Source organism: Haplochromis burtoni, unplaced genomic scaffold (assembly GCF_018398535.1).
Source record: "Haplochromis burtoni strain Fernald_Lab_line unplaced genomic scaffold, NCSU_Asbu1 Contig_3, whole genome shotgun sequence".
Classification (NCBI taxonomy): Eukaryota; Metazoa; Chordata; class Actinopteri; order Cichliformes; family Cichlidae; genus Haplochromis; species Haplochromis burtoni.
Window position 1 is genome coordinate 971,156 of NW_024582364.1, and position 19,715 is coordinate 990,870.

The 19,715-nt window shown below is 39.2% G+C and overlaps 1 protein-coding gene across 4 annotated transcripts in view; it reads left to right on the forward strand.

Moving 5' to 3' along the window:
- Positions 1-19,715, forward strand: part of tnn (tenascin N) — a 43,350-nt gene that overhangs the window by 9,288 nt on the left and 14,347 nt on the right. For all 4 annotated transcript variants that reach the window (XM_042218985.1, XM_042218987.1, XM_042218992.1 and 1 more), the window contains exons 2-8: positions 97-305; positions 396-587; positions 707-1,174; positions 6,957-7,090; positions 7,200-7,329; positions 9,697-9,879; positions 11,457-11,546. In XM_042218985.1, coding sequence (XP_042074919.1) covers positions 110-305; positions 396-587; positions 707-1,174; positions 6,957-7,090; positions 7,200-7,329; positions 9,697-9,879; positions 11,457-11,546 — 1,393 coding nt within the window. In that variant the 5' untranslated portion in view covers positions 97-109. The remainder of the gene's footprint in view (positions 1-96; positions 306-395; positions 588-706; positions 1,175-6,956; positions 7,091-7,199; positions 7,330-9,696; positions 9,880-11,456; positions 11,547-19,715) is intronic.

Genomic DNA, 19,715 nt, shown 5'->3' on the forward strand with positions numbered 1-19,715 from the left:
AGTCTACTTATGTAAATTTAATGATATTCTAGAAAGACAGTACAAAACTGTAAAATATACAGTAAGATACTTTGACATTACTATTTTTTGGGACAGTGTACCACTAGCAATGACCGCTAGACCCCTGTGGAGGGCCCTGTGCCTGCTGGCTCTACTCTGCACATGGTCACGCACAAGTTCTGCTGACACCCAGCCAGACCCCTCAGCTGCAGAGCAGGAAGTCACCTTGAGCCACATCTATAAAATTGACATCCCGGGGAGCACCAGCTGCAACCTACAACACATATCAACACAGGATGAAACAGGTCATAAGAAAGATTTAACTGAGAGATTAAGAGTGAAGAGCAACAGATAGGTGTAGCAGCATGAACTTAACAAAGATATCCATTTTGCAGGTCTGCAGATGGAGACCACAAAAACTGGAAACAATGACATTATCTTCAGACACAACATCAAGCTGCAATCACCCAGATGTGACTGCGAGGAGTCGGAAAGCTTTAAGTCTTTGCTTTACAGAGTCAATGGACTCGAAGAAGAAGTCAACTACCTTAAGACCCAGTGTGCACAGGGATGCTGTGGTGCTGCAGGTAGGCCATGACATGACATGTTAGACTTAGGCTGCTGGGGACTTTCCATGATGAACTGAACGTTTCTTCTTCACTCACTTCTTTTCACTCTCTCTGTGTTGGCGTATCTCTTTATCAAGGTGTGGACAAAAGCTGTAGTGGCCATGGTACCTACCAACACGACACCTGCAGCTGCCTCTGTAACGTAGGATGGGAAGGCCCCGACTGTTCTGAATCCTCCTGCCCAGATGAGTGCAACGACAATGGCCGATGCGTAGATGGCCGGTGCGTCTGCCATGAGGGCTACACCGGAGAAGACTGCAGTGAGCTGACATGTCCAGACAACTGCAATGACAATGGCCAATGCGTGGATGGCCAGTGCGTGTGCTATGAGGGCTACACCGGAGAAGACTGCAGCGAACTGACCTGTCCAAACAACTGCAATGACAAGGGCCAGTGTGTAGACGGGAAATGTGTGTGCTTCTCACACTTCGCTGGTGAGGATTGCAGCAACCAGAAGTGTCCCAATGACTGCACAGATAATGGCCAGTGTGTGAACGGCAAGTGCATCTGTGATGACGGCTTTTACGGGGAGGACTGTTCGTTAGGTAAGCTTAACATGATTTCTGTTGATGCTTTGCAAACTTTAACACAAGGGCGTCAAACTTAAGGCCCGGTGGCCCGAATTGGCCTGGCAGCGACTCCAATCTGGCCTAGTGGACGGCTTGAAAATGTGAAGAAGGACATAGGAAGACATTTACTGAAATTTAATAAAAACCTTTTCAGTAATCTGACACATTTATCATATAGCTTCACTCATCCAGCCTACTAAAGATCAAAGTAACTAAAATACATAGTTGGAGGTAGAGCAGGGCGCAAAAAGACAACCTTCCATTTATTTTCACTTAAACAAGAAGCTGGTTTTTATGTACATTAAAGCTTTATAAAAATGTAACAGTGCAAATGCAAATTCCTCGCTGAAAGTTTAACCAAAAGGCATTTCCAGTAGAAATGGGCTGACATATTCTGAGCATAACCATGTATAATATCCACTGAAGTTAAAAAGAGGTGCTTTGCAACATTAAACTGCAGTGTGCAGTACGCATTTTTTGGACCATAAGGTGCACAGGATTATAAGGCACATTAAGCGAAACAAAGCAGTCAGATAAATCAAACTTTATTAAACTCATTCTTCTTGCTTCCTCCACTTCTGTACCATTGATTTATTAATGTTGAATTCTCTGGCAGCTGCTCTATTCCCATGTTGTTGCAGTATATTAATGACTAACCTTGTATTGTGGATGGATTATCTCAGTTGTTCTCCTGACTGAAGTTTGGTCCGTTTACAGCATCCTGCCATGCGATTGCATTTGTCTCTAACCATGAGGAACCTTCACGTTAACTTTTATAAGTGGAAAAGTGTTAGCGTTCATCCTCCAGCTAACATAGCTGTGTCGCTAGCGATCACGTAGCACATCATTATATACCAACTAGCCCAACTTCAGTAACCCTACAAACGTCACTGCTGTTTAGTTTCCTGTCTTCATTTATGTTGGAAGTGATAGCAGAGCTGTACGTTTGAATTTTTTCAGAAATCTCTCAGTCAGAACATGCAATATCATGCTTAGGTAACTAGCGAAACTAGCGAGCTAACTTCCGCTAGCTTCCTGCTAACTTCTAACTCTGTTAAATGTAATAAATTTTGTTTTCATGGATGCCTGGAAGTTAAACTTTATAGTTACACCTGGTAAATCAGCAATGTTGATCGTTTTATTAAAGATGAAAGAATTTAGACAATTTTTAACTCTCAGTGATGCTACAGTGTTGTTTGACCTGAAACATACAGAGTTTAGGACCCAGATTACTCCCAGCTTTAAGAGCATCTTAGTCCGACAAATACGACAATAACGACGGCCGCTTGCATGTTCTGCAAAAAAATGTGCTTTGTCGTGTATCTGACGGACAAACACCAAACCAGTTCCACATCACTGAAGTTGCACCATTTTTACAAACCAATTCTGGTTCATCTGTTTCACTCAACAATCGGCCATGTGCGTATGAAAACAAAGGCACTGCGCATGCGCGTTTTACTCATATTCTATCGCGATATTTTATTTTCCTATCGTTGCCTAACATTATACCGGTATTACCGTGAACGGTATAATATGGCCCAGCCCTAGTTGGAGGAGTTTTGCAGAAACATCACAGTTAAAAAAAAAAAAAAGTGAACTTTGTGTGCATCGAGGTGTGGATATTAACTTTATGTGACCCAAACTTCCATTTTTCACTTGAGACTGAAGAGTCACATTTCTACAGTCACCTCTATGGCACTAACATTAACCTGAGAATTTTAAGTGCTATGTCACGAAGCACAGATGCTACAAGCAGCTCAGGGACCGTTAAAAAATATAACACTTGGCCCTAATGACCTGTTCACCTTCATATAAATTTCCATATGCATCCTTTTAGTAGCATTTTCATGCCCAGACTGAATGATTCTCAAGAGCCAAAGCAGTGCAGTCTGGGCTTTAATCATCTATCTCCTACCATCTGTGTGATTCATGTACAAGTGTCCAGGGTCATACATCAACTGAATGGCAATTACCTTACAAGTAATATCAAGTCATATTCATATAGGTGCAGCTACAGGGCAGAAAAAGCTTTTCAACCAGCCTGTTTTAGTATTTGCTGTTACATCTTGCCATCAGCCGCTTAAGATCCCTGCTCAACAGCTGCACCTTGCTCTGCTAAAAAAAACGAAAGAAGATATTTTTACTAAAATTAAACTAGTCATTGGAGCCCAGCTGTTATCTTCACAGCTTTCTTCACAGCCCCTATAGCCTCCTCCACTGGCTCTGTACTTTTTGGTACTTTAGCTTTTTTAAAATGCAGTAATGACCTGCAGCAGAGTCCCTGATGGTGCTTGAACTTTAAGAGCTGCCTCAAAAGCCAGTAAACCCCTACAGTTAACTATTAGCCAGCTCAGTGATGCTGAAGGGTTTCTGACCAAACCTACTATGGAATTCAAAACATATCTCCCGACAGTTATTTCAGAGATATCAGCCGACGGGGCGCTTTCAGTGGGCTGACCTGATGGCCACTGCATTTTTGGCCTCCAGACAACCTATAACATCAGGTCACATAATACCACAGAAATATAAGAATACCCATCAGTCTTTCAGGGCTTCATCTGGCTTTTACCCTGCAGAAGAATCTCACCTTTCCTGCTAAATGCACTGCTCGCCAAATCACTGTTACTGTGCTGCCCGAGGAGCAGAGTACAAAATTGCATTTTACAGCAATTTAAGGCCAGGAAAGCAGAAACGTGAGCAGCAGCTGCCAGGCATGAGCACTGAATTCCCACTGTGACAGTCAATTCTGCAGAGATATTGAACATTTGGCTGCAAGTGAATGGCACTTTTATTTTTTCATAGCATTGATCTCTTACATTTGAAGTAGTATTCTATTTATACGCTAACATCTGTCTATGGTTGTCTTGGCATGTTTTTCCTCTGTATTTAATCAAGAGCGCAAAGCACGTGTTTTAAAGCCCTTTTTTTTTTTAAAGTCAACTGGATCCATCAAATGCAGCTCCGTGAACCATAAATGTTTCAGACTTCACAGTAGCAGGTCAGAAATGTCAAACCGTAGATGACGATTCCATTTCTTCAAGCTGTGTTTCATACCACAGAGGTAGAGAACAGATCTGTAGCTTCGTGTTTAGGTGCTGTTGAATGGAGTCCAACATCAACAGTGCCACCGTGTCAGAGGAAAAGTCAGGCAAGAAGGGAAAGTGGGAGGTAAGAAAAAAAAAACCCTGTGTTGATTTTAGGTGTTAGCGGTAATAAGAAGGCTGAGAGGAAGAGCACAAAAGCAAAACAGTTGGTGCTTTCTTTGTTTTATGTGGCTATTTGCCATTTCAACACCTGGCTGATGGACGCCAATCTGTTTTTTGGGCGCTGATGAGAACAATACTCTTGAAGTATGGGTTTAGATACAGTTTCTGCCCTTTCCAGTGAGGCACACTTTAATGTTTTCTTTTGTGTTCTTAACCATCAAAGGCTGCTGATTTCTAAGCCTTGTGGCTTAGAAATCAGCAGCCCTTGCACAGTCGGAATAGTTTTCTTAGCCTCAGTTTATGTCAATCCAGAAGATTTAGTAAAAATGCAACCAAATTTAATGAGGTAATCTGAATATAATACAGGTGAGATTATTAAAGCTATCTCAACATAATGCAGGTGGTCTGTATTTAGCTTATTATCCTTTATTTTTTCGCGGCCTCTAAAATGTTTCCTTTTATTATAAAGCACATTTAGAAAAGTTAACTTTAAACCATATTTAGCCATTTTTTCCTTACCAGTTCTCTTTTAATGAGCTGGATCAGGATTTCCTCTAAAATATCAAGCTACAGACAGGAAAGATGATAGCACATAATAAATCAAATTTCTCAAAGAAGTCCAGACATGTCGTTTCAGTAAAATTTTCTTCCTCTGATAGCATTTTGCTGATTTTCAAGCCGAAAAGGCAGAAAATCACCATTATTTTCTGCTTTTCCAATCTTATTATGCAAATGTATTCACACCAGCTGTTCTGAAATAATATTTAAGGGCAAAGATGGTTGATAGTCATGCCTGGATTAGCAACAGGAGGATTTTAACTGTTCCTTGATGGAAAAAGACTGCTGCATTTGAAGAAAAACATCGAGCTTCCTGACTTTACCTTGTGGAACAGCATCTAAATCTTATGTGAATTCCTTGCTTGCCAAAGCTATAGTGGACCACATAACCACTCATTTCACATTTCTCATTTTCCCTTGTAATAAGCTTTTACTTGCACGCCATGTTTTGCTTTTTCTTTTTCTTTTTAAAAAAATCTATACAGTCTGCCATTTTATTTCCCTCTATCATACCCACAAAAGCTCACCTTGCCTTTAAAAAGCCTCACTCCCCAACACGGCTGACATGTCGTCTTCTGTGTTTTGGCTGCGGTTTTGGTTTGTTTTTACTCTTAGCTCCCCCACCATGTTTTTCCAGAATGGCCAGAGAAGCACTTTAAAGGAGTCTTTCTTTCCATTTAGAGTAAAAAAACAAAACAAAACACCTATTTTTCCGTGTTCATGATTTGTTGGTTCTTTGACAATCAACTGAAAAAAAGAAAGATTTAAGCCTTATGGTAGATTGAATAAGTGTAGGTGTTATGCAGCGCAGTGAAGGTGTTTGTGGGGACTGATAATAGGCTTTATTGGCAAATTCAACATAATGCAAGGCACAAAGAACTGAAATCCAAAGACGAATGTGAGAAACACAAGACAACCAGGAAACACAGGTTGTTAAAATAGATGTCCTGACAGAGCTCACGGCAGGGAAAGCAAAGACAGGAAGTAAAAGCACAAAAAACACACAGGGAAAAACAAAATAAATCAACATTTGGAAACCACAGAGCTGTACTACAGTACAAGGCAAGATTAATAAGATAGCAATTTATGTCAAACTTAAAGTTTTAAAACTTTAAGAAAACCCAGTTTCACAGAGAAAGTTGATAAAAGATCACCATGATATGTGTTATCTCTGTCTAGGGCTTGGGGTTTTGTTGACCCAGCTAACTCGAAGAAAACCTATCTATGTTTAATTTCCTTCATAGTACACCCCCCTCAGGGCCTTGTAGTAAGAAGTGAGTTTAGCATATCCAGGTTATGCTTTCATTATCTGTATTCACTTATCCTAACAGTCAGGTGGTGAAGCCCTTGTAGGCTGGGGTCGATTATCCTGACCCTAGCGGTCAAGCTATCAAGCTGTTTATCAACCAGGAGTTTATCAATCTAGTTGGCAAATTCATATGAACGTTGTTGTGTTGGCAGCATCTGTCAAATCAAAAATATAGCTAAGTGTACGGCAGCAGAGCAACTGCAAAGGAAGCTGAAACCATATTATAGGAACAATATGAAAAGGGCTTAAAGCAGCACAGCTGCTGTAGACAATGCAGTGTTCAGTAATTTAATATTAAACGTGTCGTATGAATGTGTGTGCGGTTTGGTTGGTGAGAAGAAAAAAACTTTAAACCCTGCCACTATCCAAGCTCTGAGGTCTGGGGGATCTTTTACAGGACAGGCAGTGATTTAACACCAGTTAACCCAAGGTTAACCCTGAAGTTACATGGATAAGATGAAATCCTGCTTCATAGTGGAGGCTTTAGGAGGACAACAACAGCTACAAATAGACAAGACAGAGGAAGAGAAGACAGGGAAGCGAGCAAAAAAGAAAAATTAAAATGCAAGCCTGAATAACAAAATCAGAAAAAGAACTTGTGGACATGATAGCGGACTTGTTGATAAAAATAACTGTTAAATTCTGTTAATTCCTGACTTTTGTGTACATCTCTTTGTTCTCTCAGTCTTGGCACCTCAGGGTCTGCAGGTGGTCCAAGTGACTGACGTCTCTCTCCTGGTTGAGTGGGAGTCCGTTCAAGGGGCCGAGTATTATGTGTTGACATATTATCCGAAAAATGACGAGGGTGCGCAGGAGCAGGTAGGTTTTTCTACTTTGATCATTTCTGTGTCAAATACAGGTTGTAGCAAAAAAAAAAGTGTATTACCTATTTCATCTTACAAACTTATTCTCATCAACTGCATATTAGATTTCGGTCGCCAACACAGAGAACTCCTACCTCATCACAGGACTGACTCCTGGGGTTACCTACATTGTCCAAGTACATGCGGTGATTAAGGACATCCAAAGTGAAGCTGACGAGATTGAAGCCACCACAGGTGAGCACAGACGGCTCTGATCAGGACAGAAAAAACAAATACAGAGCTTTAAAATGAGTATTTTTCAGACTAACAGACATTAGTGCTGTAGCAGAACTGGGCGGTGTGCAGCATGTTTCCTTTAAATGAGCTGCTGGTTTAAAGTGAAAGCAGATGTTACCTATTAAAGACTACCGTGGCTTTGAGGGCAGGTGTGGCCTGCAGGTCTTAGGGATTAAGTTAGATTTTCTCGGGATAAAATAGTTGCATTTGAAGTCAAACGTAATTGTGTGTGTGATTTAGCATTAAAACACCATAAATGCTGCCAAAAATTCAACACTGGTATTAATAACAACCGTATTAATAATATCAAGTCCTGAAACTTGAAAATGTGTTTGGAAAGGATGATTTTCCTTGTTTTTTCCTCGAAAGAAATTGAATGTTTACTCCAGCTATTCTGGTAGAGTCCAGGAATGAAAATATTGACCCGGCATGGATTGATAACCTGCCTCACTTTCTCTGTTACTTTTGTAGAATGAGCACGATTGTTCCTGTATTCGTCTTTGTCTTTCACAGAAATTCTATGGTAAAAAAGCAATGAACAGACTGAAGACTTTAATTACTAAGTGTTTCATTAAAGGCTGGCTTGTTAGCCTTTAATTCTCAAGGAAATGGCTCCATGAACTTGCTCACAGATGTGGTGGGACACAGATGTGTAGAGAAAGAGATTACTTGACAGGATTGATGGGAGACGTGCAGAAAGTGGGAGTGTGGTTAGATTGGTTTACCATGGAAAACCTCACAGAGCATAGCTTTCACATATGGGCATAAGAAGCCACGGCATCATCTGGCTTATTGTTGTGTGAGGCAGACTGGTACATACTTTTTGTTTTAACTTCAAACAATGATCTACTTCAAAAGAGGGTTTGGATGGATGTTTTTAAGTTTTCTTTTGGGAAGCACAACAGCTGGCATGAAAAGAAGCTTTTCATTGGTAACGCTTGCTTTGTTTGATGGAACTCACTTTTTCCTCATGAAATTGCAGAAGCATATCTCTAATTAACGTCTGAATTATTCAGAATATTCTGAGAGATGGGAGGATGCAGTGGCATACAAAGTTCTGAATGATCAGGCTTCATCATATCTTAAAGACCTCATAGTATCATTTCATTCCAACAGAGCATATCTCTCTAAGACTGCGGGCTCATTTTTGGTTATTTGATTATCTAAAAGTAGAATGGGAGGCAGAGACTCCAGCTATCAGGCCCATCTTCTGTGGAACCAACTCCCAGTTTGGGTTCACGATACAGACACGCTCTCTACTTTTCACATCAGACTTCAATTTTCATCCCTCATTTATGCTGCTATAGACTCAGACTGTGAGGAACCATTCATGATGCACTGATATCTTCTCTATGCCCTTCTTTTTACTACTCATACCAGGATACCAGGATTGCATGTCCTTAACTTCGATCCTCTTTTTAGTGGTTTTTCCTCTTATTCTGATTTGTTTTGTTTTGTGTTTTTTGGTTGGTTTTTTTTTATGTGGTTTGTGCGCCTCCTTTTCTGTCATCTCGTTCCCATCACCTCCAAATCTATAGCAGCTGATTCCCCATCCTGGGGAACATGGGGATCTGATCATTGAGGTTGAAGTGTTTTGACATGGCGGCTGCTTTGAGCTGTTACTGTTGTTTTAAAGTAATTACATACAGGTAGAAGTGAAAATGCTCATGTGACATGTAAAGTTTAAAAATAAAAGTAAGTCACAATGTACACTGTGTAAAGTGTAGACAGCACTAAAGCATTACTATGATGTTTGATTCTTGAGGTGTAGTAGATGTCACAGCTTTACAAATAGCTGTAAAATGTTAGTCTACAGAACTGCTCAAGGATCGTTCTCGACTATTGGACAACGCATGACTGTGTTTAATTTGTGTGTCCTGCTGGGTGATATGTTAAACTAGTTTATCCTGACTTTATTGTGTGAATGCTGTGACTTTAAATGTGGGAAAGCACAGAGTACGCAAAAACATCAATAAACCTTTATATGCACTTTTCTAAGATGACACTGGCGATGTCAAAAAAAAAAAAAAGAAAAAAGAAATGCACCCATGAGTGATTTTAATATTTGTTTCATGCCAAATACAAATATTTGTCTATTATTTGGTTATAATATCTTGCAGATGGCCAGAGGCGGAATTCTTGCTTGGCTCTCTTTCCTAGAAATGTCACATTTCAGTGTGCTGGGAGATCATTGTCTAGCTCGGGGACATGTGGAAGCAGAGCAAGGCAGATGCTTCTGTTTGCAAAAGCTTTAAGGCAGACTTCTAAGTTTGAGCTTCATGTCTGTACACTCAGTTCCACCTAACCTTGTATCACCTTTCCCAGATGTCTCAACTATTGATGGTATCCGAGTTCTTGGCCAGACAGAGGTCTCTATTGAGGTGGACTGGCAGAACCCTCAAGCTGAGATGGATTACTTCAGGCTTACACACACTGACCCAGAAGGGCAAGAGGAGGAGCTGAAGGTACAGAGGAGCCAAGAGGCGCGCACCAAACACACTATTGTGGGTGAGTCTTACAAGTTTGTGAACAATGTACTAAAGTATTTCTCGAACTGTTGTGCTATTAGAGTAAGCTATGGGTTCTAAGCTAATCAATAAGAAGTAAATAGTCCTGTAACCTTGTTTCTTGAATCTTGAATTGGACGCTTTTGGACATAAATCTTGAAATAGTCATCCAATTTGATTTAAAATAATCTTCTGGTTTTACTTTGCAATTTATATTGTAAAAGTGCTACAAAAACTTACATATACAGACACAGTTACTTTAAATATTCAGTTCAAATTAAGCTTTAGGGTAAAAATATTAATAATGTTGGAATATAAAACATGGAACATGACATCATCTCATAAACACACAGTATACAGCAATGGTAAAAAGAAGGTACGCTCTCTGTCCGTTCAAACGTTTTACATATCACGAAACAATAAACAATTATTTATTTATTATCAGATCTTAATTAGGTAAATATACAACTGAGATGAACAGCAACACATGACATATTAAACATCATTATTTAATTCACAAAAACCAAAATGATTCAAAAGCCAAAGTGCAGAAAAACTAAGTTCAGTCTGACTGTTTCAGCCAAGCTTTAACTGTTGAACACACGGCCTCACATTTCTGGATTTCTGTGGTATACAGAGGAATTTCTGGTCAAATCAATGACTTCAAGGTGCCCAGATCCCATGATTCAAAAACAAGTCAAATAATCAATCCATGCTATGACTGGTTTTCACCAAACATGGCTCTAGGCATCATGTAAAAACATCTCAACATCGTCTGATCTGTCAAAAGGACATTGCTCCAGAGGTCTTGTTGTTTGTTCAGATGTAACTTTGCAAACATGAGCTACGCTGCCATGTTTTTTTTTAGAAAGAAGACTTTTTCTTCTGCCAAGCCTCCAAAACAAGCCATGCTTGTTCAGTCTTTTTCTAATTGTACTGTCATGAACTTCAAATTTAACATGTTAACTGAGGCCCGTTTGTCTGAGAGCCAGCTCTTGGGTTTGTTGCATTGTACGGTCTGGCCTTGGGAGGGGAATTTGCTGGATGTCCACTCCTGAGAAGATTGGCAGCTGTGTTCAATGTTTTCTGCTGAATCATCTTTTTCACATGATGCACTTGGATTTATTTGGAAAGGACCTTCTCAGGCTGAATGTTTCCCCTACTTGGCATTGTAACTATTAAATACACTACTTCTGCGTTTTGGCTTAAATTTTTGTTAAAATAAATAATGACAAATAAATAAATAATGACATGGGTTTATGTCTCATATTTTCTAGTTCATTTGGAGTTGTATATGACCTGGTAAGGAGCAGAATTTCTTTCATATAATTTTCTGATATGTAAAACTGATAGAGGTTGAATGTTCTTTTACCAGGAAAGTGGGTATAATATACATTTCATGTAGTCTAATAGAAAAGGGATCCCATAATTTAAGGATTTGATTGAGAAAAGTCAGAAAAGTAATTTCTACTTCTACTCAAGATTTTCCTCAAAGTTTGTAAATCCCTTGTTTTGGAGCATTATATCAGAGACTGATGGACATTTTCTTCTTTTAAGACTAACTGTCTCTTCCCACAGGTTTGTATCCAGGAACAGAGTATGTCATCTCAGTGCAGGCCATTAAGGGAAACAATGGGGGCAAAGCTTCTTCTGTCACCGGTGCCACAGGTCAGTGTCAACACATCAGCATTCACGAGTTGTTGAATCTCATACTGCTGTGCCTTATTATCAGTTAGCATAAAGTGGGCCCAATTTTCTCAAAATTGACTGCTGCCTGACATTAATTGCATTGAGACTGCATTTCTGCGACCACTGGAGAAGTCTGACTGTGGATGACACTTAATATAATAGATCAGCCACTCTTGGAACAGAAAAACATCAGAGAAACAGCGAGGAAAACCATATTCCACTTAGTTTTGAATTGGGTGTACCACCAATGAGTGCGCTTAGCTCTTGTTGTGTCACCTATAATTCACCTGTGGTCAGATGCTAAGAGGAAAAACACATAATCTGTCAGACACAAAAATGCTATGGAGTATTATGCAAACTGCTGTTACCATCCTTACAGAGCCAGTGATAACATTACAATGAATACAGCCAGCAAGAGGCAGGATTGTGGGTTATGGATGGAGGGCTGGAATTTACAACCTAATAATTTGAGCAATCTTTAATGGTTGTGGTGAGCTTGGTCACAGAGGGGAAACATGATATGAATTCTGTAATGACTATGAGATGCTCCCTGACAGTCAGGGTGAGAAGGTCCATGATTTACAGAGTCTGGTGTTGTTGGATATTAGCATTTTGGTCTTAGCGTGAGTCGGACTGGTTTTAGGACGTGATGAGGAATACATTTTTACTCTTTACTTTCACAGCCATTCTTGACATTAAGTTGCTATATAGTTATAATTTAACAGACCGCCAAATGCTCCACAGTGGCACAACAGGTTTTCAGTTTCTCCCATTATCTTCTTTTCTGTCTCTCATTCACCTTCCCATCTTTCCTCCTCTCTTTAGAGATTACTCACTTCTAAAGCTTTCTTCAGTTTGAAGTCTGTTCATTTTGGGTGGGTGAGTTGTTATTTTTGTTTTTTTAGACACTGAGGCAACCAGTTTAATGGTTTTTAGTCATCAGCCTTAGCAAGGTATTTTCAAGACTCACCTCTCATCTTTTGAAGACAGTCAGGTACTCAAGAACTCATGTCTTCACTAATCTTTTTTTCTGTGTGTATGCCACTTACTTTTGCAGCAACTGCATAAGTGTGTGTGCGTGTATGTGTATGTGTGTGTGCGTGAATGGGCTAATCTACACCAGACAGACAGTGGCTTGTCTCCACTCCAGCAGCTACAATCCTTCATTTTAGGTGTAGCACGAAAAGGCTTAGAGGTGATTGAAGAGGATACTCCTCAGCTCTGTCTGGCAGAGAGGATGTGCTAGTTTCTCGATGACTGGCATGGCGCAACAGAGAGCACAGTCACCTATTATCTCGCCGAACATGCTGTTGCCTTTGGGCAGCGGGGTTATACACGGGAGGAGATAAAAGGAACATGAGGGGGGGAATATTGAAAATACACAAACAGAGAGGAAGCTGTAATAAAGAAGAATAAGACACTAAGTGTTGGCATTAGAGCTAAAAAACCAGAGTCGAGTGATAAATCAAGATATTTATAGGGGGAATTAAGAACAGGAATAGGACAGGATATAAAAACAATGGGTCATAAAGAAACAATTTATGGGACATTATGTAATGCGTTATTGGGTAGGTACTTCTAAGACTACAGCTGCCATCTTACATATTGTGTAAGCGCCACAGTTGAAAGGTTTCCCCACTGTTGCCATCTGTCCTATGTGCCTTCTCATCGTCTCTTTCGCAGTGTCTGTCACGCATCACAATTGGCATCCTGCTAAACTTATTTTGCTGTGGCTCCTTTTATAGTTGTTTACCTTCTGCACTACTGATAACAAGGTATTACATAGCAAATAAAAGAATGACAGTGGATATTTATAGCTGGGCCTCGTTATGCACTTCCGGTGTGACTTTTATGTTGGATTTATGTTTATGTTGCGGAATATGCACAATTTTTGGCTGAATGTTTTCATTTTATTGCCACCAATGACAACATACGAAAAGAGAAACTGAGGACCAGACTTGTCATCCTTACTATAACCTGTCCAAAGCTTAAGAGGCATATAAACACATCATACCACAGCTGCTACTGCTGATTCAGATTCAATAAAGTCACCACCAAGGCCTTTATAACAAAAAGCAGATGGCTTGACGTTCGAAGATGGGTTGAATTTTCCACTCAAATGTGTCCATCGGAGGTTTTTGAGCCAGCTCTTTGCGTTAGACAAAATACAAAGAGCTGGAAAAATGTCAAATGAAAATGTGAGAAGAGACATTTTATAAAAGTAATGAGGATTCAAAACAAATTCCCGAAAGGTCAAACTGGGAATGACAGATTTTGTGTAGAACTACTCTTCGTGTGTTGATTCAATTGGAGCAGTTGAACAGCTCTATGCACCTATTAAGTGTGAGAAAAAGATAATGTTGTTTGTAGGTATCTTCTTAATCTTGGTGTAGGTTATTGCATTAGTAGCATTGATGTTTGAGCCTGTTATGCTCAAAAGTGTGTTGTTGTTTTTTTACTTTTTCTAATATTCATAATAATTGTAATTAATTAATTAATTTTTTAATTAATTTTAATTTATGCGTTGCACAGGTATCTTCCAAAATTGTTTAAACATGAACAAAAGAAAAATCAGGATCTTTTAGCCATTGTCCATTGAAATTTGGGCAAATTTTCTCAAACCTACTATATAATTTTGCTACAAGAATTGTCCCTTATAACACAGAAAATGCTCTATTTCTGCCGCAGATTAACACAGACAGTAACACAGATTGATTGCTTTTATTCCACGTTTAACAATCATGCTTCCATGAGTGGTCAGTGCCAGAAGTTAGGCTGTTGTGTATAATCTGAGGGCTGAACTAAGATCACAGTTTGTTTTTCCCTGAAATATGTCCATGTTAACAGTGTACTGTATTTTCTTGTTGGAACATATTTGGATTATTTTACAGTTACAGTGGTGTTTACCTTTAACCTGTCATTCAGAAGAAAGAAAAATTGTTCTCTTTGTGTATTTGTTAAAACTTACTTACGGCTGCCACGTGGAGTGAATAAATTATGAAAGGATAGTTCATAACGTAAAAAAGGGAGTTTCACACAATTCATATTATATGTAAGGACAAAATATAGGTATGTTGATAAGTCAGTTCTGTCATTAAGAATTATGAGTTACTTAAAGCACATACAAGTCGTTGGGCAAACATGCTAATAAACTCAACTAGGGCATAGATCAAGCCTGACATATTGTAGTCTCTGAATGAATGGAGCTCTGTTGCTCCATATGTAGCCATACTGTATGGCTTTCACTGTACAGTGAGGCTGTGAATCTGTAAGGCTCTAAATGATGAAAGGCAGCCTACTACTGAGTGCCTTGTGGTCAGTGTCTGCTGAACATGTCACCCATAATGGATAAGTTGTCCTCCAAATGGCCGTAGTCGCAGCTTGTGTTGTGTAGCCATGTAGTCACTGACGCTGCACAGCTAGTGGGGTAGAACGTTTGGAGTAACTGGATCCATCATACAGAGCAAATGCAGGCTTGGAGCACGTAAGAAAACGTATCAAATAACTTATAGAAAATGTCAGACGACTGAGGGATTGGACTTGTTTGTTCAGAGGGGAATAAAGAACATTAGAAAAAAGAAAATCCAGTGGTGGGCAGTAACTTTAACACAAGAGAATAGAGATAACGAACACATTTAATCAGCGTACCAGTGTATGATTCTGTATTTTCATTTGTTCTTTTTTTATATGCTGTACTTAAATAGGCATAGACATCTGCAACCTTTCTGCACTCATTCCTGGCTGAAGAATTATGAAAAGGTCTGACTTTTATAGTTATCATCATATTTTGCATTAGCTCACCATGATGAATTCTGCAGGAATTGATTAGAATTGTAGTAATAATAGGAGCAATAAAACACTATAAACAGACCTCACTACACATAAACTGTGCATTACTGGCAAACTGTATATACAATTGTTTGCAAAAATGACTCATTCTGCAACGATTTTCCCCATTCAGTGTTGTATAGTATTGGTATTTCTGCTGTCAAATTTCTACTAATGTTCTATTAATCTTTTAAATACTATATTCTGTTTATTCTACAGTCGTGCATCACATTCAGTTAAATCATGTGGTCGCTCTCCTGTGAGAATCAGATATCTATTACAAAGCACAGTTTGTACATTTGTTCAACCAAGGTATTTCTCTGGTTTAATTAAAAGAGGGTTTTTTTTTTAAATTAAATTAGAGGTGACTTGAGATCCCCTCTCCATCATAAGTTCTGATTCAAAGTCCTGAAGGAGATATTAAAATCTTCTTTCGCAGTGCAATCTAATAAAATGTACATGATAACTGATCTGAAAGTAGAGCCAGGGCAGATTGTCTAGCGCGCCAGTATCCAAATCAATTTCCAGTCAAAAACCAGAGGTTTATCCACAATGTGCATGTGGAAGCAGCTAGAAAACTCTGCTGGCCTATAGATTTAATTGGAATCAGAGTCAAGCGGAGTAAATCCTGGTTCCAGAGACAATAGCCAACTGTGGACACACGATGGCAGTAATTTAAAGGCAGTAAGACAGGTTTTGCTATTTAAGATGAAAGGAGAGAGAATAAGTTCATTTTTTTATAGTGATTTTCTGATTTTATTGGAAAAGCACTGCCAGCCTTGCTTGCCCTAAATGCTACCGCTATGTTCTAAAGGAGCTTTGTTCAGGTCACATAGCAAATAATTGAATAATGAATGATGAAAAGAATGAAGATATTCAAACTGATAAGTTCTTTCAAGTGTTTTAGATCAATTCAAAACGAAAAACATTTTTGCACTAACAGGCTTTATATGTTGTGCCACATGCATCATATGTTATTGCCTCACACCTCACAGTTACTGCCAGTTTCCAGAATGCAATGACATCTCCCTGGTGGTACATACTGCCACTTCCTGTTTTTAGGTCATGCAGTTCTGGTGCAGAACTGACATTATTAGTCATTAATTTCAAAATGTTCTTAAATGTTCAACACTAAGCTTGTTTAGTGTTTTTCAGTTAAGGTGCTTAGAAAAGTGAATGACCTCTCATTTCGAGGCCTTGGAGGAAACACACAGCTCTAATAAAAAGGAGCTATTATAAATTCTTTCTGTGGTTTAGCTCATGACAGGCTGTCAGGCAGTGCAGCCACAAGGACAGGGAAGTGACAGAGGGAGAGGAGAGGAGAGACAAAGAGGGGATATAGAGTTAGACAGTTGCACACTTCCTTTCTTCTCTTGGATGCATCATCAATCAGTTTTCACGATGCACACTGCACACTGACACAAGAACGACCTCGACTCAACTGCTGCCACAGAGGAATAATCCTAAATGATGATTACTTTTACATTTCCCTTCACTTCCTTTGTGTCTCTCCTACTATGCCTCTGTGACTTTATTTCCAGTTTTACTTTCTTTGTTGCTCTCCCTCTACACTTTCATGATGAGTACCTCGACCGACCCCAGAGCCCATCCAGACAACACTCACAGCTTCACCAGAGTCTTGTATGCATCCTTCATATTTCCTCGAGGCCACCGAAACAGAAGCTCGGTGTTCCGGTCTGCTGGTCTTTCCTCTACAGCTCATGCATTACAGTGCAATGAACAGATCAGTAACCTAGGTTGCTTTGATGTTACAAATTCTCCTTTTGTTCATTTTTTTTAATCTTCAGCATCCATTAATAAAACAGTAACAGGCTTATGTACATTTCTGTTGGATAAAAATGTGTATCACGAATGTGCCATGTTACAGCCTGACCTGCTGACTAAAAAGGCGAGACAGCCATCAGTGAGATTTCTTCAAAGTGCTCTATTCTTGACAAAAACTGTTGCAGAATATTTGAACGGGCTGTTTTTCAGGGGTCGGTGAAACCTTTTAGAAGCGCTTGTGAAATGGTCAGAAAATGCCTGGCCGAACACATTTCCTGTGTCACAATTTGTTGGTTTTGTTTCCAAAACCAACAATTTGAACTTCACCTCAATTTTGCCAGCTGTGTTGAGGTAAGAAAGTCAGCAATTTGAATGTCTCTGAAGCTGTCTTCAGTTTTTATTGTTTTTATTATTCTATTTTATTGTCTCCCCCACTCTTTTTTTCACTTTCTGTGCACACATCAAGAAAAGCACAACACATTGTCGGTCTTCCAGGAAAGACTGTGAAGACTGCTAATGTCTGATCTGACAGCATCATAGTGTCCTTGCTTCAAGGAATGTCTAGAAGAATGCAGGGCTGCAATGTGGTGTTAAATCAGCTAAAGTGAACTAATGGGCAAGAAGTCTGTCTATCAAATCCATGAGCAACTGGTGGCTAAGTGGGTAATTATAGACTACTTACATGTTTCTAAGAAAAAAGAATAATGGTGTCTGCAGAAGTTAGATGTTAACTTCTTAAAGTCCTCTCTGTATAACCCTTCAATTTTAATGTTCGGTTTAACAAGTGTTAAGTACTGTCTATTAACCACAGAGATCTTTCTGGCTCTTTCTCATCAACTGATGTTTGTTTGACTATTAGCAACAGCCCTCATCACCTCATCGGTGGAGTTACTGTGACTATATCTTACACATTTGTGATGCTTTCAGTTTTGAAAAGTCTGCCCAGCATTCATACACATAAAGTACACCACAATAACCCTTAAGAAAAAATTAAAAATATTTGTAAAAATATAAAACCATAATAATCAAATCAAATCACTTTTATTGTCACATCACATGTGCAGGTACATTGGTACAGCACATGCGAGTGAAATTCTTGTGTGCGAGCTTCACAAGCAACAGAGTTGTGCAAAATACAATAATGTAAACAGGCAAAATATATGAATGGCTAAATCTGAAACTAATAAATATATGTACAATATATAATAGTATATGCAAAAAAAAATAAAAAATTTCTGGATGTGTATACTAAATGTTTTTCTACGTGTGTGTGTGTGTGTACACATATTTTACAAATTAAATAGAGTCAACAATAAATAAAATATATAAAAATATACAGAGTTGAGACATGTGCAAAACAGTGGCATTACTGTACAGTATGGAGTGCATAATGTTGAAGTTCCAGTAGTGAAGCTGAGGTGTCTATGACGTGTTCATCAGTCTGATGGCCTGGTGGAAGAAGCTGTCTCTCAGTCTGCTGGTACGGGACCGGATGCTGCAGAACCTCCTTCCTGATGGAAGTAGTCTGAACAGTTTATGGCTGGGGTGACTGGAGTCCTTGATGATCCTCCCCGCTTTCCTCAGGCAGCGCTTCCTGTAGATGTCTTGGAGGGAGGGAAGCTCACCTCCAATTATCCGTTCAGAGCACCACACTACTCGGGAGGATTTACTTCAGGGTTATGTTGTTTAGTCTTGTAAAGTTTGCCAATAGACCCTGGCTGATGTTGTCCAGGTATTCTACTTTTCTTATTATATGAGCTCATTTTTTTTTGTCATTATACAACCTTATCAATATTGATTGCCACAGTCTACAGCTATATGTTTCTGTAGAGACCAATGTCAGTGATGTTATGAACTCTCTAGCAACTGACATTAATAGATGGATGACAACAGTTTTTTTCTTTTTTTAACTTAACAAAGACAAAATGGAAAATCTTTTAATTGGCTCAAAAACCAAGTTTATTTATAAGTGAGCAACAACAGGTGACACAGTAAGATTTCAAGTAAAAGGTCATGGCATTGTTTGACATTCTGATTTGAGCTTTAAACCCTGCATTAACTCAAGGCAGCTTTCCTTCATCTTAGAAATATCGCCAAAATATGACTCTCCTGGCTCGCCACGACTCAGAATTTTTTTTCATTTTTAGTAGACTGGATTACTGCAATTCTCATTTTGTTGGACTTCCTAAAAAGATTATCAGTAGACTGCAGCTTATCCAATACTCTGCTGCAAGGTTATTAAGTAAAACGAGAGAATAACAGAGCACATCGCTCCAGTTTTAGCAGAGCTACATTAGCTTCCAGTATCTTGCAGAACTGCTTTAAAAATACTCTTACTTAAATGGCATTGGACCATCTGGACCATCTTATATTTCTGAAAGTCTGTCACTTTATATCCTGGCTCGCACTCAAACATCCTCTGCTGCCAAACTCTTAGATATACAGTATTCCTCACAGAGAGAAATTGGGGATGCAGCTTTTGGTGTTTATGCCCCCAAAATCTGGAACAGACTATCTCAATATACCGAGGAAGCA